The sequence below is a fragment of the Lissotriton vulgaris genome, chromosome 8 (genome assembly GCF_964263255.1).
Source record: "Lissotriton vulgaris chromosome 8, aLisVul1.2, whole genome shotgun sequence".
NCBI lineage: Eukaryota > Metazoa > Chordata > Amphibia > Caudata > Salamandridae > Lissotriton > Lissotriton vulgaris.
The window spans coordinates 1,397,156,775-1,397,179,794 of NC_141696.1; the positions used below are offsets into that span (position 1 = coordinate 1,397,156,775).

The 23,020-nt window shown below is 46.9% G+C and overlaps 1 protein-coding gene across 2 annotated transcripts in view; it reads right to left on the reverse strand.

The window, feature by feature from the left end:
- Positions 1–16,571, reverse strand: part of VPS26C (VPS26 endosomal protein sorting factor C) — a 289,096-nt gene extending 272,525 nt beyond the window's left edge. For both annotated transcript variants that reach the window (XM_086935407.1, XM_086935408.1), the window contains exon 1: positions 16,431–16,571. In XM_086935407.1, coding sequence (XP_086791533.1) covers positions 16,431–16,487 — 57 coding nt within the window. In that variant the 5' untranslated portion in view covers positions 16,488–16,571. The remainder of the gene's footprint in view (positions 1–16,430) is intronic.
- Between the last annotated feature and the right edge of the window lie 6,449 nt (positions 16,572–23,020).

Sequence of the window (23,020 nt, forward strand, 5' to 3'; positions counted from 1 at the left end):
GGTTCTAAGTGGTGAGGCACTTCTGATTGGCTGATGCCAAAGTTTGGTCTCTTTTATACAAAGAGGGTGATATGCTACAAAAGGGAATGAGGCCTAGGCCTTTTTCCATTGTCTTTTGTACCTACAGCTATGGTATTTTTGTTACCAAGACTCCCATTCCGACGACGGGGACTGATACAAAGCATGGGAATCTATGAAAGTTCCAATACTGGGGTAACACAATGTTGTCAACTGGAACTTCAATTGTTATCCATTCGTACTCATACAGTTTTCATTTGAATACTAAGCCCTGTGCTTTCAACTCAGATAACTGTTAGGTTTCCTGGGACCGCAGAGACCTGTTCACTTCACATTCCAAGACACACGACAACCTGCCACGAACCTTGCCTTGAAAAAGCCCTCGGCTGATGTGCCACATGGGCGAAACATGTATCGACTGTTTCTTTACTTTGCTTTTTGTTCTATGCATGAGAAAATAAATAAATATGACGCATTTGAAAATCACCACAGAATTCTTGGAAATCATTCCACATAACTAGAAACAAATTGAAAAGGTACAAACCTCCATCCTTCTCTAAGCTCTTAGCTTGTTTTACCTCCACACCCCATCACCATGGTTGATTTGAATTTTTAGTGCATTAGGATCCCTTAGGTGTTAATGTATGTTAAAATGTCAAACTTGTATGTGCGCGGGCCTTGGACAAAATGAAACGGCGGGCTATACTTAGTCAGGCAAAAAGGGCCAGAGCGGATATCCTTTTATTGCAGGAAACTCACCTGATGGGCTCCAAGGTCCAGTGCTTACAGCGCTATGGATTTCAGCAGATTTTCCACGCTGGGTTCACGCAGGGCTCCAGGGGAGTAGCGATCCTGGTGACCCGCAGGGTGCCATACGTACATGTGCAGCAATGGGTTGATACGCAGGGGCGATACTTATTTATCTGGTGCACGATTGGGAAGGACCCCATTGTGTTGGGTTGTGTGTAAGCCCCCCCCCTTACAGTGGTCTTTGGTGGAACGGTTGCTTTCCCTATTGGCTGACATGTGGGATGTGGTCTCTGTGGTGGGTGGAGATTGGAATTATGTGACGGACGTGGGCAAAGACAGGAGCAGGGTTGGTGGGGGCCTGGGTGGCGGTCAGCCCACGAAATAGCACTCTTTGGTGACAAGCCTCGACTGGGTGGACACATAGCGGAGCATACATGGGGACAGGTGGTAGTTTACGTACCTCTCGGCGGATCACAAGTCATTCTCTAGGACGGACTACCTATTTGTTCCTCGGGTGATGGTCGCCAAGGTGGTCTCAGCTGAGATTCTTCCCCGGGGGCTCTCGGATCACTCCCAGGTGTCTGTTGAGCTGTAGATGTGCAGGCAGCGGCAACCCTTCCGCTGGCGCCTCTTGGTGTGGAATTTGCAGAATTCTGAGTACGGGGAACCCATGAGGGAGGCAATATCTCATTATCTTGCCATCAACGAGCGGTCTGTTTCCAGTACCGTGACATTGTAGGGGGCACTGAAGTCTACTCTCCGTGGGGTGGACATAGCCTGGTGCGCGGCGGCCCGTAAAACGAGCAGGGATGAACTGGTTTGAGCTGAGGCAGAAGTGGAGGCGCTCGAGCAGCAGCAGTCCTACGGCTCTCTCCTGATGGATGAGGCGCGGCAGATTTGGCTGGCAACGCGTAGCAGGATATGTCAGTGGGGTGACAAGTCTGGTAAGATGTTACATCGGCAGTGCCAGGGCACTCTTCACCCCCAGGCCCTTCCGGGTGTGCTGGATGAGGATGGGGCCCGGATGACGGACCCTATGGCCATAGCGGAGAGCTTCGCAACATATTATGCGGACCTTTACGCCCCTCTGGAGTGCCTACCGGAGGCTACGGTTGACAAATTTATAGCGGATCTCCCACCCAAAGTGGTGTCGGATGAGACGAGTCAACAACTGGAGCTCCCCCTGTCGGAAGAGGAGCTGGGCAAGGTCCTGGGAGATCACCACTCAGGGAAGGCACCTGGACCCAACGGGTTCCATAGTGAGTTCTTTCGACTGTATAACTTACAGCTAGCGCCTTATTATCATGTGGCATTGGAAGAAGCCAGGGAGGCGAGCAAGCTCCCCCCAGACTGGAGACGTGCGGAGGTGGTGGTGTTCCATAAGCCCGGCCGGCCCCCGGAGCAGCACGCCTCCTATTGCCCCATTTCCCTCCTCAATGTGGAGGCCAACGTTTTGGCCAAAGCATTGGCTAACCGCCTCTTACCTTACATTTTGGCACTGGTACACGCGGGCCAGGCCGGGTTTATGTCCCAGAGGGCGACAAGACACAACATAAGGCAGGCACACGTAGCGTTTGCTGCTATCTGACAGGCTGGGTTATCCGGCTGCACTCCTGCTAGCGGACATGGACAGGGCATTTTACTCCCTGAGTTGGATCTATCTGTTCGCCCTACTACATAGACTGAATTTTGGCCCACGCTTTCTATCATATTTGATGCTCCTATATACCGATTTGACGGCGTTGGTACGGGTGGGAGGAGCGGTTTCATCCAGCTTCCCTATCAGACGAGGCACCAAACAGGGGTGCCCCCTGTCACCGTATTTATTCGCCCTGGCCATTGAGCCATTGGCGGCCTGGGTGCGCATTAACTCACAGATTAGAGGTTTTGAGTGGGTCTGTCTGACATCATTGCATTATATGCAGATGATGTCCTTTTTTTCCTTATGGCGTTGGATAGATAGGGGCCCCGGCTTCTGCGGATCATGCAAATATTCGGGGAATCGTCAGGGTTATTTGTGAACCCCCGTAAATCCACACTGTGGGTTCTGGGAGATCGGGAGAGATTGAGCACGTGGGCGTCTGCGATTCAGGTGGCGGTGGGGGACCTCAAGTACCTAGGGGTATTCCTGTCGGATGTGCCAGCCATCTCTTGGGAGCGAAACTTGGCACCGCTTTGGGAGCATGTTCGTGCGGATATAAAGACCTGGTCACGTATGCCCTGGACCATATACGGCAGATCAGCAATTTTTAAGATTGTTGCGCTCCCTCATTTGCTATACCAGCTACAGAATCACCCGTACCCGATTGCATCTAAATGGTTCCGGCTGGTGAATTTTGTGCTGGGGCAGTTCCTGTGAGAGGGGGGCGCAGTACGGAAGCGATGCGCACATGCTTTCTCTTCACTTACTGCGGAGGACTCACGACTTCGGATATCCTCTCATACTACCAGGCCTCGCACTTATTGGTCCTCAAAGAGTGGTGGTATGGGAATAGGTAGAACCCGGCCTATACATTGGAGCGACGCCCTATGGGGCCTCACACTCTGCACACTATTCTTTATTCAGCTCCGTTGCGGGGTGCGCTGCCACCAGTCACGCAGATAGTATTTCAAATCTTAAATCAATATCAACGGTAAGGGTTAATGCCAGGTATGTCTCTTGTAATATACACTGGATTGGACATTCTTTCTGTTGGATATTCTTTGACTTTCAGAAAGATTTTGAATAATAAAAATCGTGGACTACAGTACTGAACTGGAAAAAAAATTGTGAATTTGACGCTCCTTCCACCATTCTAGTATTTCAAATCTGGCGGCAGTCACTGAGACGAATGGGGTGGTGGAATACCCTGACATGAGAAACTCCTCTATGGCATGATGGACGCCTGCCTGACCTGGCGGCCCTGCAGAGCATTCGGGGCTTGGATGCTATAGGCATCTCAACCTTGGGGGATGTTTTGAGGGATGTGTCCCTCAAGTCCTTCCGAGATTTGCAGGGGGAATTTTGTATGCCCCGGTCCCACTTCTTTCGGTACCTCCAACTCCGCCATGCACTCTCCCCCAGTCTGGAGGGTCTGGAATCTCTTCCAGAATTTAGCCCGTTGGAGGCGAAGGACTTCATGGGGGATCTGGAGACCAAGAAGATCTCCCGCATCTCTACCAGTCCCTAGTCACTCACTGCTCCCCCACACTTCAGAAGCTTCAGGGGGTATGGGAAGAGGATGTGGGTACGCTGGAGTAGGAGGACTGGAGGGAGGCCCTAGCCACCCCCGGGGAGCGGCCATAGCGATGCGTCTCCGCCTCATTCAATTTAAATATCTACACCGGGTCTACTTTACTCGGGTTCGACTGTGGCGGGCGGGATTGATTGCCTCCCCGGAATCTCTTTGTTGTGGCCGGGAAGAGGGCACATTCTTGTACGCTGTCTGGCAATGTCTATAACTTGATTGATTCTGGAGGGGGGTGTTTTCCTGTCTGTCCGAGGTCTTGGGGTTGACACTCCCACGTACACCACAGTGTGCCCTGCTTCATGTCATGGAGGGGATTGGGGGTAATGTATATAAAAGACATCTTATGCAACTGGGCCTCACATTGGCGAAACGCGATATAGCCAGGATGTGGAAGGATTCACGGGCCCCCTCAGTGGCCGCCTGGAAAAATGGCCTGGAATTTTGCATGGGGCAGGAACAGCAAATCTTTTTTGCCAGGGGATGTCCGCGTAAGCACTATAAAATATGGAAGCGGTGGGTGGATTATAGGGGTCTGTGGCTGGAGCCTCCCATTGTTGCGGACGATCTCCCAGTCCGGTTGGTTAGACCTGGTGCAGGGAGGAGTGGGGGGTAGCCTGAGGTGTGTGTGTATTTAAGCTGATTTTTTTTTTCATTTTTCCGTTAGCTTTTCTCTTTTTGTCCTATATTACCTGCTTATGGACTGGACTCCTTGGACTTTGCACAACTTTGGTGGTGGTTGTGGGGGTCAGGGGGTGGGGGGAGGGGGTGATTTAATATCCTAATTGATATACTATGTCTGGTGTTTTGGTTGTTCATTTGAAAAGGTCAGTTGCTTTCTTGCTTATGTACAATCTGATACTGCAGTTGCCTCTGGGGTACAGAGCCTTGCGGCATATGTGCAATTTGACAATAAAATCTGTTGGGTTTTTTTTAAATGTCAAACTTGTTAGATAATAATGCTCATAAAATGTCCTTTATTACCACATTATTCCAGTGGCCCTTGTTATAACACTAGCAGTTCTTATTATTTTTACTTCTGTATGCTCTGTCCTCGCTTTTATAATTTTTTTCTGTTTTGCCAATTTTGAGATTAAAGAGAGGGTTAACTGCCAAATGTTCAGTTATTTCCGAAGTACCCGTTGTAGTAGTGCCCCAAAATACCCTAGACACACCCAGTGGGTTATCGAGCAGGTGTATTTCAACTACATGCTCTCAAACATACAGCAATACATTGGAAAATCAGTTAACTCTGCAAATTAAGGAGTTGGAAATGTGGCCAAAGATCACATTACACAGTTGAAAAGTTATGTAACCAACATCATTTAATCATCGCATTACCTTTTTATCCAAAAGGCGGACAATTTAGGTACAGTCCTCTTTACTCACAGCATTAACAGGACCCATGGGCTTTTCCACCGCCGCACTTTTAAGATCTTATAATTAAGGATAGCAAAGTTAGCCCATGTTTGTACGCTTTGCTTCCAGGTACTCTCAGCCCCACAAATTTGTCACTTCTAAGAATAATTTAAAAACAGATCTCGTTTCTCGACTGCAGTCCATGGATGCCACAAGTGTATGTACTTTTTCTAGATTTTTAATTCTAACTATTTCCATTCAACATTTATGAAAATGTACACAAATGTCAATTCTGTTATCAAGCATGTGTATTTCTAAATAAAGGTAAGTGTGAATCAGCACAGCCACAGGTCTACATCTTTGTATCTAAATAATCTTAAACAACTGTGCAATGTGAAGTGATCGTTGGACAGAAAGGAGTGGAAAAGTGTGATAAAGATGGAGGCTACTGTGGGTTAGCGCTCTGCTGTTAAAGATAGAGAAAATAACAGAAATTACACAAAAAATATAAAATTACTACACGAGTCCAAGATGCTAGATTGTCGGTCATTCAATGCCCCAACACATACTGGGTTGAACTTCCCCTTTAACTCCCATGAGGAGTAACTTTTCAGGACTTTATTTTGTTACTTTTTATTCTCTTACAGTCCTATGACTAATGTAGACTGAGCAGAAACGAATGACATAATAAAGCAAATGCAATTAATATTGGCTGTCCGCCTTTTAATTAAGCACCAGTTTGTCCCAACGAGAGATGCTTCTCTTTCAACAGATGCGTAGAAGCACTGCAGACAAGTGTAGAATATCCCTAGTAAGAGGAACTAGTCCAGTACTTAATTTGTAAAAGAATAGGTGCCTGGAACCAAGGTTTTTGCGCACAAGCTAGGGGACGCCTCAATCCAAGGTCAGGGTGCCAAATACCAGGGCTGCGCTTTATTGATGCCACCTCATGCCTTTTTCGCCTACCACCAGGCAATGCCTGACTCTCTCACTCTTGTATATTCTTTCCTACCCCTGCTTTCTCCTTTTGTCACGGTTTTTCTGTCTCTCTCTTCTTTCTTGTTCCTCTTTCTATGTTTTTCTCGTTCTTACTCTTGATCAAAGGCTGTTGAGAAAAAGTAAGTGCTGGTGGGGAACACTAGATAACACTGTCTCAAGGCAAGCACTGCTGTTGGGGCTTGTTACTTTTCAGCCTCCCCTGCTGCAACATCACTGAACACTGCCAACTATGAGGCTTTTACAACCATACCTACCATTGTCGAGTCTCTCTATCATAATAGTCTCTCTTGTGATTCTCATGTGTTGATTGATTGTGGGCCGGCAACATGTAACAGGGCATTGGAACTGGCCCATGGTTATATGAAGCAATAGGATGGGGACTGGCAGGCAGTCCCCCTGGGCACAGTGAGGTGCGGAGCAACACTTGGCATTTTCAGTTATTGCAGCTACATAGACATTTTCATATACACTTTATTAAGCTTCTACATAAGAACCCATCAAGCAGTGGTCCACAAAATGAATATTCTATTATACATTTGGAAGAAAACAGCCCGACAGTAAATGGTGTAAGCAAAGAAAGGATTTTATATCACTACTGAAAGATGATCGTGACACACATCTAAGTACAGGTAGAGGCACAGCAAATTAAGGAATGGCTTCCCATTCTCCTTGGGAATGAATGGGAAGACAATCGCAATTTGCAAGTACCCATTAGGTACTCGCAAATTGCGAATGCAATTTCAAGGGTGCAAGTGTGTCATAAAGACACCCTGTTGCACCCCTGAAATGAGCATGTGTGCAAATGTGGCACACATACATACCCTACCACGTGGCACTTTGAAAAATGCCAAAAAGTGAATTTTTCAAAGACATCGTAAGTAATTTGCGATTTCTTAAGGAAAAATCGCACAACTTGGGTGCTTTCTACATCGCATTTAAGGAATCACAATTTTTGATTCCTTAAATGTATTCGCTAAATTGAGATTCCCTATTTTGCAAGGGCCTTTTGGGATGATTCATCCCAAAAGCCTTTTTCCCGTTCGCAAACGGGCTGGTTCTGTTTGTGAACTGGAAATGGGCTTCAAACATATGCCCCTTAATGTTTTACTCTGGGATAAAATGGAGAATCCCAAAGAGCAATCACAATTTCTGGCCATAGTTTTGATTTGTGTCTGAAGATTGAGCCTTTTGTCAAAAGCACCACCCAGGGATTTGTACAGAATCTGGTGATAGGTTTGCATTCAAGGGCGCCAACTCAGTCAATCCATGATCGAACTGCTGGTGGTGTCTGGGGAGAAGAAATTAAGAGAAATGTTTTAGATCGATTAAGTTTAAATGACGATTGGTTATCCAGTTTTGAACAGATTTTGAGAGATCTTAAGAGATAGTGAATCATCTTCATAATGGTGATGATAAAGAATCCCAGAGTTATTTTCTATTGCACCCAATAGGGGACAGAACAGGGTTATTTGGTACCCTCTGTGTTAGGGCAGCAGAATTTGAGACACAGGAACATATTTTGATCATCTGCAACCTCTCTGTTAGGTAGGATGTGAGCCACTCGCGGACCGCTCCATCAATGCACATACATTCCTCAAGTGTTTCAATGAGAGTACAGTGATTCACTGTATCTAATATATCAAGAAAGACTAAGACAGGAGCTGCCTGAATCGAGGATGTGGAGTGGCCCTCTACAACCTGGAGCAGTGCACTTTCTGTGCTGCAACCTGGGCCTAAGCCGGCTGCTACTCATCTAGCAGATCATTCTGGCATATGTGTTGAGCAAGTGACACTGCAATACACTTCTCAATAACTTTTTGCAAGAAAGGCAAAGGCAGATACACGTCAAAAGGGTTTGAGATCACCTGTGTCAATTTTATTTGAGCAGTGTAGTAACTAAGCCAATCTTAAAACAGCCATGTAATTTTCCTTGGCTCAGAGAGAAGTTTACTAGCTGGAGTGTAAAGTCTTAGGTGATATTCCCAGGAATCGGATCCATTTAAAAAGGTTAGAAGAATTGGTTTTATTGAGGACTTTACATAAATCATCAAGTTACCATGCTGCCATGTAACCATAGATTTGCAGCTAGAATTCATAATCAACTAGGAGTCTGGAGAGGCTGGCGCTTACGGCTCAATGGATCTTACTATATTATTGAACAACTGAGCAAATTATTCTAATTCAGCTGAGGGGACTTCAAATGTAATGGAGGGAGGGAGATTGTTAGCAGCTCTCACAAACTTGAACAGCTATTTTAGGCAGTTTTTGGATGAGTTGGTTAGAGATTTGAAATTGGTAGTCTTTGCATTGAAGATGCCCCCTCTGTAGAGCGAACTGGCCTCCTGGTCCAACGTCAATGACGACGAGACACGCAAGGTCATGAACTCCATCCACTCAGGACCTCCGCCAGACCCATGCCCACACCACGTATTCAACAAAGCAGATGCTGCCATCGCACCCTAACTACGGAAGGTCATCAACATCTCCTTCGAAACAGCGACATTCCCGGAAAGCTGGAAACACGTTGAAATCAACGTCCTCCTCAAGAAGCCCAAGGCTGACCCAAGGACCTCAAGAACTTCTGGCCCATCTCCCTGCTCCCGTTCCCGGCGAAGGTCATCGAGAAAATCGTCAACACGCAACTGGCCCGCCACCTGGAAGACAACAATATCTTGGACCCGTCCCAGTCTGGGTTCAGACGTAACCATAGCAACGAGACAGCCCTCATCGCTGCCACAGAAGACATCAGGCGCCAACTCGACAACGGCGAAACATCAGCCCTTATCCTCCTGGACCTGTCAGCCGCCTTCGACACGGTCTGCCATCGAACTCTAAAGACACGCCACCTAGAAGCCGGAATCCAAGAGAAGGCCCTTGACTGGACCACGTCCTTCCTCTCCGGCAGAACCCAGAGCGTCCGCCTCCCGCCCTCGGATCCGAGGCCACCGACATCATCTGCGGCGACCCCAGGGGCTCATCCCTCAGCCCGACGCTGTTCAACGTCCACATGGACCCCCTCGCACAAGTGGCCCGCCAACACCACCTCAATATCATCTCCTACGCCGACACCCAGATCATCCTTTCCCTCACCAAGGACCCACACACTGCCAAAACCAACCTCCACGAGGGAATGAAGGCCGTCGCCGACTGGATGAGGAACAGCCGTCTGAAGCTGAATTCGGACAAGACGGAGGTACTCATCCTCGGACCCACCCCCTCAGCCTGGGACGACTCCTGGTGGCCGACCACACTGGGAACACCACAGACACCCACCGACCATGCACGCAATCTAGGATTCATCCTCGACTCCTCCCTCTCCATGTCTAAACAGGTCAACGCCGTCTTCTCCTCCTGCTACAACACCCTCCACATGCTTCGCAGGATCTACAAGTGGATCCCAACCGAAACAAGAAGAACGGTGACACAGGCCCTCGTCAGCAGCAGACTGGACTACGGCAACACACTCTACGCAGGAATCCCAGCCAAACACCTACGACGACTACAACGCATCCAAAACGCCTCCGACCAATTGATCGTCAATGTCCCCCGCCGCAGCCACATCACCCCTCACCTGAGAGACCTACAATGGATCACCTTCAATCTCCTCACCCACGCACACAAAGCACTCCACAACGCCGGACCAGCCTACCTGAACAGCAGACTCCGCTTCTACACCCCCACTCGCCAGCTCCGCTCCGCCAGTCTCGCCCTCGCCGCTGTCCCCCGCATCCAATGAACATCCTCCAGCGGCAGATCCTTCTCCTACCTCGCCGCCAAGACCTGGAATACATACCTACGGCAGACACAAGACCTACTCGCCTTCAGAAGACTCCTCAAGACCTGGCTCTTTGAGCAGCAGCGGCACCCCCTCCCCTCATCGCTTTGACACTCTCGGGGGTAAGTAGCGCGCTTTACAAGTACTCGGATTGATTGATTGATTGATTGTTTGTTGAGAAATCCATATAGTATTGGGAAAGTAAGTAGGATCACGAGCAGCCAGAAAGAAACTCAAAGGAAATGGGAAAGATAGAACCTGATGAGGATGAGACTAGTGAAACGGAGAGCATGTATGCCAGAGTGTAGGCAAAAGACAGAGCGGTAAAGTGATCCAGGTGAGTGATAGCACTAAGAGGGTGTATATCCATCAGTAAAAAATTGCAGGAGCCATGGAAAAGGGAGTTGTTGGTGTAAGTCGTGAGAGGTGAGGGCGTAGGTGCAGATTTGGGTAGCAGTTTAAGGACCCTGAGAAGAGATGGGAAATAGAGATCGATTAAAGGCAGACTGACATCTGTAGATGAAATTATATTCCTCTCATTACTATAGATGGTTAATGTGCGTAAACCTCTGAAGGATGGTGAGGGAGATTTTTTTTGTTTCTGACCAAGTAGACTATTCAAGACAGAGAAAACATTAAATACCCTGATAAAAAACACTGACCATGGGGATGTGTGATGAGTAAAGAAGATAAGGCCATTTTTTAGTTTCCCATTGCGACCAAAATGGCATGGGTCAGCAATAAATGTTTCAGGGAACTCTGATAAAATTCAGTGTTTGGAAATTTTCAAGGATGGGGGCATGGCCAAAAAGGCTTAATATTATCCTGCTGTAATTGGCTACCACGAGCCTCATTGGACCTCCAGCATCATCCCCCAACACATCCTTGTTGTTGGCTAAAGGCCAAGGGGAGAAGCAGTGGGAGCGATGCTTCCTTGGCCGCCAAAAAAACAGTGAGGCGTTTACCGTGAGGCAGTCACAAAATGGCAGCTGAGATGTAAAGCAGTGGTCGGGACAGGAGAGGAGCCTACAACAGTGTGGCAACAGAGGGCCAAGGGGACCTGCCCTGCCGACACATAGCCAGTGCTGGCTCCCCCAACGTGCAGCCCAGCAACAGCTGACTGACTGAGGCACAGGCCTATGCCCAGCCAAGCGTTCACCTCAACAGAGAGCAAGAAAGGCAAGACCTGGGACACTGTAAGGCGGCATCGGAGACACAGTGGAGACAGTGACTGCTCATGCACACCAGCAGCAACAAAACCGTAAGTCCACCCTCCCTCAGTGCTAACCTGGGGATACAGGCCTGACATTGGCGGTGAGGGGACTGAAGAGTTAGAGTGGGGAGGGAGAGTACCAGTCCTCGACCGGCCCCCTGGGGGGGGGTCATAGTGACCATCACTAAAGACTGGACATTAGAGCGAAGCGCACTCCTGGGGGGGCACTCGCCCTCTTTCCCCATCCCCACTGGAGCAGACTATAATTAACCTTATCATTTATGTCAAAGAGGAGGTTTGCTAACCTTCCTTCTTCATTTGTAATTGGATTTCATCCTTCAATTATGCCAAATCAGATTCTAAATTTTCATTTACCCCGACATATTTCTTGATGGTTAATATTATTTGTTTCAAGAAACATTTCATGCAATATGGTATTCCATGTCTCCAAGAAGACCATTTAGTCGCTGCATAAAGTAGGTTTGAGGTCCATCTTGTGCCCCCAGGGGTTTTTGCAAATATATATTATACTTCTTTTCTGTAACATCATCCCTCATTTTATTAGAATATTAGCATTGCTTTCTTTTCCAAACACATGAATATTATACTTGGAAATTAGCTACGCCATATCTTTGAAAAAAAGTGCATAGTTCTCTGAAAAACTCAGAGGCCGGCCGAAAGGGTATGCTCATAAAGCAAAAAGCACCCTGTAGGGTCACAAAAGAGGGGATTCATTGTGGAATTCAATTTGATGCTATGGTGAGGAAAGCAGTAACTTTTGAATTGAATAAGAAGCCCACATTCGTTTGTGCACCACAACTACCAGGGTGAGGAGTCTCAGTGTGAACTTGTCCACAAGATAAGGGTGGTGCTGGTCATGATGGCATTGTAAATAATGTCGCTGATTTTGAAGATGGTACAGGCTGTCAAGGAAAACCAATTGAGTTCCATCAGGATAGAGGTAATATGCTAACATTGATTCCAGTCTTAGTTGAACGATCTGCTGTGTGTTGGATGCCTATAAAGGGAACCAGTGTGGAATCTGGGAGGCCATGAAGCAAGATGTTATCCTTATCCAGATGCAAGAGTTCGAGGGTCTAAACAGCAGCAGCAGTAGAAATGATTTCACTTTCCTTAGAAGAAAGAACTGGTAGTGGGCTGCCTTTGTTCTTTGTTTTTATGTCAATGCATTTCTTGAGTGTGAGGCTGTGCCCACTATAAATCCAAGTAACTTGACATTAGAGGAAAATTGGGCTTTGAAGTCATCAATGCTCATGTCATCGAAGAGAGTATTTTGCTTTTTGTTCTTGGCAAATAACAAAAATACTGTCTTGGTTGGGTTGAGCTTTTGGTAGGTGCTGGACATCCAGGTCTGGGTAAAGTACAGGCCTTGGATATGTGGAGGAGAGGAGGCTTTCGAGCAGAGTTGTGTATCGCCGTCATTTTGGTGGTTCTTACTGCTGTTATCTTTGAGTAGTGCTCGATGGATTCCCATTTAAAGGCTAAAGATGATAGGAGAGAGTACGGAACCCTGGGGGCTGTGCAGATGAATGGAATATTTTGGGACCTGGAGTTGCCCGTGTGTACAACCATGTATCAATTGAAAAGGTAGGAGGAGAACCAGTGAAGGACATTGCCAGTGAATTCCATTTGAGACTCCAGGGTGCGGATAAGAATTGGATAGTTGACTCTCTTGATGGCAGTTGAGGTCTAGCTCTATATATTAGGCAGTAGTAATCTCTATCTGTGGTCAGGAGGGTATTGTCTTTGAGGTGTAAGGTAGCGATTTCATTGACACAGTGCAATCTGAAGCCAGACTGGTAGTCATGCAGGAGATGGTTATCACTGAGATGATCTTGGTGTTGAGCACAGACTGATTTTTTAATGATCTTGTCTTGGTTTCACAACTTGGAATCATCCACTCAGACCTTGTGTCTCATTCCCCAAAAAATATAGCAAACATTGTGAGCCTTGGGCTGCGCACAGTCCTTCGATCTAATCTTGTGAGAAACCCCTTTTAATTTTCCTAACCTAACATCAAAATCCTCTGGTAACCTCTACACCCAACCTTCTTCTAACACACTGTTCACCATGTTGATGCACAAGACATGGTCAAGGTGACTAGGGTCAAAAAATGATTTTTAGGTTATTCTGCTAATCCCATCATAGGAGACAAGACCCATCTTTAGCCACATAGACTACGCCTTCAATATTGCTCCCAGAGAACCCAATTCCACATTAATCTCTACAACCACTTCTACAGACTTTATGCAACAAGCAAAGAACTTTATCATGGATATTCTTAATGCCAACCCAGGAAATCTGGCCAATTATTACCCATGTGGGACGATCCTTATTCTCCCATCACCCTTACCTCAACATCATTCACCCTATATTATCTACACGTGGCATTATCATGAATTTCACTGATCAGACGAAATATGTAATCTTCACAAACTCAACAAAATACAGTCACATTTTCTTTGCACCAAACCCAGCTTAGCACACTTGAGAAAAATGTGCATTCTTGCTACCTTGGCAGGACAGTTTATTGCATATGCAATATCGAATCTACTTTCACATCTAAAACATGACTCACCCTCATTTTAAGGGTGCTTTGGGCCTTTGTCCCCTTCACAAATTGTGCTTCATGCTGTTCTTTATTTTTGACTCAACGCCGCACTCTGGCACAAGTCTAAAACTATCATCTTTGGATAACACAGTCAGATCCTTCAAGTAGGCAACTCCTTGTTTTATTCTTCTCGCTATTTAACACCTTTCTCCGAAATAGAATGTTTAGTAGAAATTAACTTGTTCTATATATTTCTACTGTTGGTCTTCTTGATAAGTTGATCAATGCTCTAAGTACAAAGTGAGGTAAACAGCTTAGTTTATTAGTAACAAGAAGTAATGTCTTCCTGCTAAACCATTTGAGCAGCAACTGACGGACCATAAAACGTTCTCCTGTAGTGTTCCAAGCCACCTACATGGCACATTCCACGGTCTCAACACATCCTAAGAGGTTTTCAAATTGATGGGTCAGGAGTATGGGTCGGAGGGAATCTGTTCTTTCTTCAAGGTAGGCACTAGTTGATTCACTTTTTTGGGGGATTCATCATTCCTCCAACTGTACATACCTGCCAGACTAGCCCCAGCATACACAAAACAACCTTCCATTACATTACAAAATTATCTCAACCACACTCACTCTTCAAAGTACCAGCTAAATCAGGTATGGAAAAGCAACATGCAGGATGCAATGAAACAGTGCAATCAAGAAAATCGGTGTGAAGATATGAGCCAGCCCTTCAGCAAATAGTAGCACGGCGATTCAAGATGGAAAACCGAAAGGCTGTGACACCAAGCCTGCTCTGCGCAGTGACATACAAGCTAGTCGAGGAAGAGACCAGCCTAGAATAAAATATACTAGTTAGTTCCAGCATAAGTGTGGATCTTTCAGAAAGACTGCATGTCATAGGTAAATAAAGGCCCTTCAGCTACATGTGAGCAATTAGGTCACAATGTTGAGGGTCGTGGTCATAACAATATCAAATCAATAAACAAACTGCTCTCACTAGGCGTGTGCCAGAAGGAGCACAGAGCAAGAATATCAAAATGTCTGAGCTTAGTGTCAGGCCGAACAAAATTGGCACACTCTAGAATGTGATCTGTTTGCATATTGAAGTATAAAGATAATCTTCTTTTGACGGTGTGGCAATCTTTTCTGACATATTTAATTAAGTAAGGGTCTCGGTATCCCAGTTGGGTTCGTGTATATTGGATCCTCTTCTCAGTTTGGCTTCTCTAGCTCGGATAGATCCTAAGTAGACTAAATGCCAAATCTTTTACGGGTCATGGTTAGGGAACTTGAAAGGTGGTGGAACTGGAGAACAATAAAATATGTAACTACTAAACTTACAGGGACTGAGAAAAAAGTATCGAAAATGTAAAATACAGACTGGTCAACACAGATTAAACAGAAACCCAGAATCTATCAAGCAGTATTCCTGTGACATAGAAAACTAAGATTTTTTTATCGCACAGTTCCACATATACGCCATTCGCAAAATGTATTTTCCAACGTTTTGCAAGGGAAAAAAAATAAAGAACACAATTTTCGAGATACAAACATGCACAAATTCTCATAATCATAGGGTGAAAATGTACTCAGTGAACACGGCAGTTGAATATTTTACAGAAAATTCCCTCTTAAGGCAAAGTGCAAAACATTTAATTGCATCCTCTATTACATGCCACTATGTCTTCTGTACTTAATATTGATGTTACTCCAACAATAGTAATCAGAAATGTCATGACTATAAATATTTTAGTGCATTGGACTGACCAATCCTACTTCAACAACAAATATTGTAATTTCAATTCACTTTAGTGCAACGGTTGCCGGTGATGCCAATTTTAAAGGTTTGCTTTGTGCTAAAAGAAAGAGCTCAGCTGAATAAGACTTAAGTGCCGATTCGCTAACGCTGGTTTTGCACTTTCACACCTAGTGGGTTGTGATTACAAGTGGAAAACGACATATAGACGTGGTAACGTTCACAACAGCAGTTTGCTCTCCTTAATCCCATTTTTAGACCAAATCGCTTTTGTACTCCCATTTAGCACCAAGCTCTAAAAAACTGCATCACAACAGAAGTAGTGCTCATAATTTGTAAAATTGTACAACTCTATGAAAAGGGTAAACAGAGGACGAGAACTGTGTATAATAAAGTAAAACGGGCCATGTTTAGAGACACAGCATGAGTTGAGAGAAATGCAATGTCGCGTTAAAACGACAGCAGGTCCAAAAATGCTTCATAAATAAAATTCTGCCCTGTTTATTTGGGTCAAGGTAACTAAACTGCATTTTCAGATAAACGCTTCAAACATTCCGCATAACATGCATCAACATTTACACACGATATATCTTAATAAATGGACGCTTCTGGAGCTCAAAGTATCAGCGGTTACCGTGAGCGACTCTAAAAAGTGTAACGAGGAGAGCGCAGCTGGAAAGCTTTCTGCAGGTGAGGGGAACACATATGAAGTACTTTCAGTCTGGTCTTTCCCCGCTCCCGGGTGCCCAGCTTACCCCTTCATGGTACACTTTATTCGCCCGCTTGATCTTAATGTCCAGCACCGTCCCCATCGCACTCTGAGGGGTGTGGAGAGCGGCAACCACGCTGTGCTGAACACAAAACTGTCAAAAGCTGTCACTCCTCCAAAATCACGTGATCATCATATGATCACATGAAAAGTCACGTGCAAGCATAACCATTAAAAAAAAAACATTAGGTGAAAAAGGCAGCCATTTTGGAATGTATATGTTTAGCCTCAATACATGGATGCCAATAAGAAAATTTAGATTATATTTGATATTCGCTGCAAGCAATAAACGCGAATCTTCTAGAAAATCGAAAGATTGAAATTCCCTAAGAAATTGTGTGAACATTCTAACATTCTCAAATAAACATAGTAAATTCTAAACAAGGAGACAGCGGAACTGTTGTTCTAATGGAGACGTTGCGTTCGTTATAACCGAGACCTACCAAAGCAACGTCTTAAGATACCGATAAACGGTCTCACAATATTAGCATTTTTAGTTTATTTTGAATCAAAGTCCCGTTTATTAACGCAGTCTACTTTTTAACTTTTAACTGTATCCCGGTGACGCTGCGAAAACACTAGTTTGCCTAAAAGCGAATGTTGCTCATTTGCGGCATCTAACCACAGCCCTACTAGACTGCGTGTAACAGCACCGGGGTAACATAATTGCCATGCTAAATATGGGAAATCCAGACTGGTCCTGAAGCAAGCGGCCAGCGGGCCTGGGAAGCACTAACATGGCTGCGGTTCAGGCCTAATTGTTTACTTATTAATCTAGCTAGTTATTCGTGTTTCTATATAGCGCGTGCTTAGCCCAGAGGCATCAGATTACTGTCATCTCAATAAAACCTAAACATGCATATCAATCACTTAGTGGATAACATACCATATCAATCATCTTGTGGATTCCACAAAGATGCAGCTTGGATGGAATCATGCATGCCAACATTTCAGGAGAGCAAAGTGGGAGATTTAGAAAAAAAATCGGGAGAAAGGGACTTTGAATCGGGTTACTGGCATGTATGGGCTTTGGAAGTGGCTGCTGTAGGATCGGACATTTGAAACATAAATACACGTATTTTTTCTTACCTTTCAGAAGCATGGAGCGTAATGGCAGGCAGAGAGGGTGATGCAAGTGTTGGGCACTGGCCTTGCAGGTTGTTGGCAGTGCATGCACCCCCCACCCCCACTGTGGCAGCCCGGGCTGAAACAGCACCCCCCCCCCAGTACTTCGCAGGTCTTTAAAAGACGATTCTCTTGTTAATGATGCTTTGTTGGTTTTTCACCCCTTCGAGATCCCCTGCATCGCCACTCTTTGCTGGAAGAATTAGCAGTTTACACAATACCAAGCCCTGTCAGCTGAAACCCCCGCGGAATCGGGTTTTTTCTTGTAGGAATCGGGTTTTTTCTTGTAGGAATCGGGAGGCGGGAGACTAGCCTTCAAATCGGTAGTCTCACGCCTGAATCGGGAGGGTTGGCATGTCTGATGGAATGAAAAGAAGGCAATAAGAGTACATGGAGATGACACTGAACAAAGTTGGCTTCAGCCATAGTTTCAGTAGAATCAAAGCAAAGTGTTCCCAACGTGTATAACACCAGATACCGCATGCATACCAAATTGTAAGTCAGGAGAGGGGGAGATCTAGAGAAACAAGCATTTGCAATACAATAGGTCTTGCATTCACACAATTTTAAGCCATTGGCATTGTAAATGACAATGCCTTTTATTTATGTTCTAAAACCAAAACATAAATAAAAGGCATTGTCATTTACAATGCCAATAGCTTAAACTAGCGTAAATGTGAGACCTATAGCATTGCAAATGCTTGTTTTTCCTTATTTATTTATTGATTGAATTTTTATAAAGTGCAGACTTTACCCGAAGGTGTCAGAGCACTGTACAATAGAACCAGTTACGTTAAATGAGAGAACTGTTACAGGAATGGAACAAAACAAAAGTAGCAGGGAGGAGCCTAGCCAGCAACCGCGATGGCCGCCTGAGCCCTCGGCTCCGCCGACCCGTCCGCTTCCCTCCCGTACCGCTTCTTCTCCTGTGTGCTGAATCGTGTCTGTGGTCCGGTAACGGGTTTGGGAAGCGACGCTGGATCCAATGATGTGCTCCCCGTCGGTCTTCTTGTAACGGGAGTGACGGAACGCCCGGTACTCCTGCTGGTGGCCGCTGAGTGGGACCGGTCCTTTGTTCTCGGCTGCGTCCGGCCGGACGACAACAACGTCGGCCATTGAGGGAGGTGCTGAATCTGCCGGCGAGACGCAGCAGAAGTTCTGGGTCTTCTGAAGTGGCGCAACAGTTTCTTTTTGGAGTTTTACTGCTACATGGCTTCATCATCGCCGATGCAACAAATGTATCCCCCTCCCCGGCCGATTCTGTGAGTCTTCTTGCTACGCAGCGGAATGGAGGGGGCCATTTTGGGCTGAGTGATTAGCGCCTGCATACGGCGCCTGTTACGACCGTCACTGTGTTGTCCCCGTGCGAGGCGCTGGAATGGAGGGTGCTGCCCTGGTCCCTGCGCCCTGGCTGTGTTTGTCTGGGAGTTGCTTTGATAACCGGCAGCTGGGAATGGATGCCGAAGATCGGGATCGAGGGTTGCCACATGCCTGCGAGCCCCATGGGCAGGGAACTGACATATCATCCTCTCCCGTGATGCCCTTGAGTATCGGCGATATCCTGGGTGCTTTGGCTGATCTGCGAGATGCCTTGTGCCACGACACCCGTGACTTGGAGTGCCGACTGGACGACGTTTTGCCCCCACTCTCCTCGACTGGCCGAGCTGGCGCCTGTGTGCGGAGCATATCTCCGCGCCCTGCGCTCGGCAGTTGCGAGCAGCCTCTTTGGAGAAACGTGGAGGTGCTAAATGTGAGTGAGCTTAACATCACCGCGACACTGCCTGTTGCAGCAATGGGGGAAAGTATGCTTTCTGTACTTGTACAGATACTAGAAGATCGCCGTCGGACGCCATATCTGATACCACCAGCGGGATCTGTTGGCAAGATTGCTCCGCTTCTTCTGGGCATGTTGCTTGGGATTGGGTTACCGAACTTCGGCGGACTACTGCTGTGTGCTTGCCTGTACTGTACTTTTATGGATCGCATTGTTCTGCTTCGGATGAATATTGATGGACGGCGCCCTATCTCGAGGTGGTCATTCCGGCTGCTTCTCCTGCTCCGCAGGGCTACTCCGCTACTGCACTTCGCTGGCGCACTGGATCGTAGGGGTCAGGGTTGATTCTGCTTTTTTCCTGCCTTACTACCGTTATTTACATTACTAAGACTGTGATGGACGGACGGGGATGCTGGACGTGGGTTATGGTTTGATTAGGGGTCGGGGAAGTGGTGGCCGATAATATTCCTGTTGGTTGTTTCGGGTGCTCATGGTTGGCCCTCCTCCGGTAATAAATGTTTCCTTTTTCTTTCCTTTCTTCTCTTTCTTCTTTATTTCGGGTACTCTTTTTTGGGCGACAGGCACACTGCTAGGGCGGGGGGGGGGTAGGCCGTAGCCTCTGCATGCGTGTAGGGTGGGGGGTAGGGGGGGATATTATTTTGTCCGCTTTGTTTCTATGGGCCTCAGTTTTTCTTATTTTTATGTTCCTTTTTCTTCTCCTTTTTCTTGGGTCAATGGCGTCGGTTGTAAGGGGGTGGGTAGCAATTGGCAAGCAACGTATTCTGAGACTGCCTATCCTTGTATATTGTTTTGGTGCCGCCATTTTGATGTTGTCTCCTTGCTTGCTGGATTTCTTTGCTATGCGTAACCCATTTCAGTTTGGGTGGTATGCCTGGTCCTTGATCCTGCCTAGTCTCTCTAGTTATTATTCTTCATAAAAAAACTTTTAAAAATGAACCTTCACTTCTCCTCCTCCTCAGTAGTACGTATTTCCTCCAGTGTAACTTAAGTCTACTGTATTTTGTTTGACGAACTACTGTGGTGTCGTAATGTGTACGGATGTGCTCTATATATTGTCGAGGCCGGCCGGATGGTTGTAGGCCCGTATTTGTTTCATGACATCGTGCAATAAAGGTTTTCAAAAATAAAAAAAAAAAAAAAAAAAAGTAGCAGGCCATTGAATCAAAATGAGGCAGCCAAAAGGAACACAATCTCAAACACAGCAAGCACAGAATGTACGGTCAAAAATATGAATATATATGACTAATTTGCAATGACTTAAGAGCTTCCTGGCGAAAAATAGCAGGCCATAGAATCAAAACAATCCAGGTAAAAGGAACACAATATCAAACGCATCAAGCACAGAATGTACAAACAAAATATAAAACTGTGAAAAACAAGGACCAAAACCCTTTCCATATACGTTTCATGTCTATATGAAGACTCCACTTGGGTGTTTTTGCTGTATGGATAGAAGTCTACCTCTGTGAGTATACCTTGTGAACTGAGCATTGCTGTTTTCAGATCTGTATTGTTGTTTTATTTCTTCAAGAAACAGTCCTTTTGGAAATATATGTCATGAATCTACCACATGCTATTCCTATATATAATAACCTAGAAGTGATTCTACTTTAGCGTTTCAGAGTGAGACCTAAGGTTATTTTTCTTCAGTGTAAGGGGCTGCCCGTATAATCTTAGTCACGGTAGCCCAAAATGAGTCAGATACTGTACAATTGGTAAAATATTGTGCCCATCAAAGGCCTTGAGTGTACATAACAATAGTCAAGGTCGGGGGGAGGAGCCTAGCTCGCGACCGCGATGGCCGCCTGATTCCTCGGCTCCGCTGACCCTGTAGCGGTCCTCCCGGTTTCCGCACTATCCTGCCTCCAACCAGCGAACTGCGTTACAGCAGCGGAACCGGGAGGCGAGCCTGATCACGCCGGTGTGTTTTTTCTTCGATCCCGGCAGCAGAAGCTCTGGGGCGCCTTTCCCTTCCGGACGCCGAATAGAGCAGCCTGGGTCTTTGTTTGCGGAGGCAGCCGGCCCTGGTGGTGAAGACGGCGGCCATTGTGGGACGGACGGTGCTGGTTCCCATCTCTCGTCGGTGGCGCTTGCTTCTCCACGACCCCGCTGCCTTTGATCCTGGGCACCGCCGCTACCGGCGCAACAAAGTATCAGGTATTCAGCCCCGGGACGGGTCCTCCGCTACATTGTTTCTCTTGGCGCCGTAGTCAGCGCCATCTTTCTGCCTTGGATTTACAGCAGTGAGCCCAGGCTGCCGGTGCGACGAGTGCATCGGCCAGCACCACTTCACGACTGTGCCGGAATGGAGGAGGCAGCCCCAGCACCCTCAGTCTGTTTCCACCGCAACTCGACCCGGCGGGGGACTCGTAGGCTCGCTGAGGGTGAGGATGTACGACCAGTGGGACTGCCTCTCGTCTGCCATACTCGAGTTCGGGAGGGGGTTGCGTCCCTGCCCTTTGAGGCGCCTTTGTCATTTGGAGATGTTCTGAGCGCCCTGGCCGACCTCAGGTCCGCCATGCGTACTGTTACCTGGGAATTGGGGGCCCAGATTGATGCCACCCTGCTTGCTGCCCCCCGGTCTGTCCACATGTGGGACACTGCGCCACATCCTACAGCTGCAATTCATGGCCCCCTCGCCAACGTCGCCACTGACTCACTGCGGTCACGAGACCCGGTCATTGCTGGGGTGCTGGCGGCAGCACCCCCTAAGGAACGCAAACTCTCTGGGGTGGCGAACTGGCCTGAGAGACGCCGCGAGACACCACGCTTGGGGGCTTTCTTGAGGACTCATGGTGGACCTCCGTTTTCTATCCTGGAACGGCCACTACCGGGCGGACCAGCTGCCCTCTGTGAACCATCGTGGGACTATGGATCCTCTGCTAAGATTGCGGACCACATGACTGCGTCTTGGATGGACTTTGGTGATCGTCCCCCTATTCAGCCGTGGTCCCTTTCTCTGTTCCCATCTTCCAAGAGGACTACCGTGCAGCTGGATTGTACAGTACCACCGCCTCGCAGGGGACAGGGTTGAGGCAGCCCCCTCCTGTATCAGGACTGTTTCCCGTTTTTGGACTGCTGGGTTGCTGACGGACTGCCGGGGGTATTGAGTATTGGTATTGTACTGGTCTTGGGGTCGGGGTAAGGGCGGCCAGGGAACTGTTTTACTTGCGTTGGATACATTTCATTGGCCCTCCTCCGGTCTTATGTGATTTGCACTCTTTCTTCTTCTTTCTTTTTTCTTTTTCCTCTTTTCTTTTTCTCTTCAACTTTCTCTTCTCATACTATATTTCGGGTTCTGGGGTGACAAGCACTCTGCTAGGGGGGGGGGGGTAGGCCGTAGCCTCTGCATGTGTGTAGGGTGGGGGGGTATGTTTTAGTTCATGTTTTTTTTTTTCTATGGTGCCTTCTTGTTATTACTTAACTTCTTCTTTCTAGGCCTGTGTTAGGCGTACTGGGGGATGGGTGGTAGCGTGGTGTTCACTGTGATGTTGCGTCTTCTTTAGGCATGAGTATAATTTGTGACCATCCTCTGGCTGGAACTTGCATGTTGCGAACTGCACTGACTGGTGAAGATATCTATTGGCGAGTCCCACCTACATGGACCTAATTTCTCTTTCTTATTTGTATAAGTACGGAACAGTAGACCTGACCTT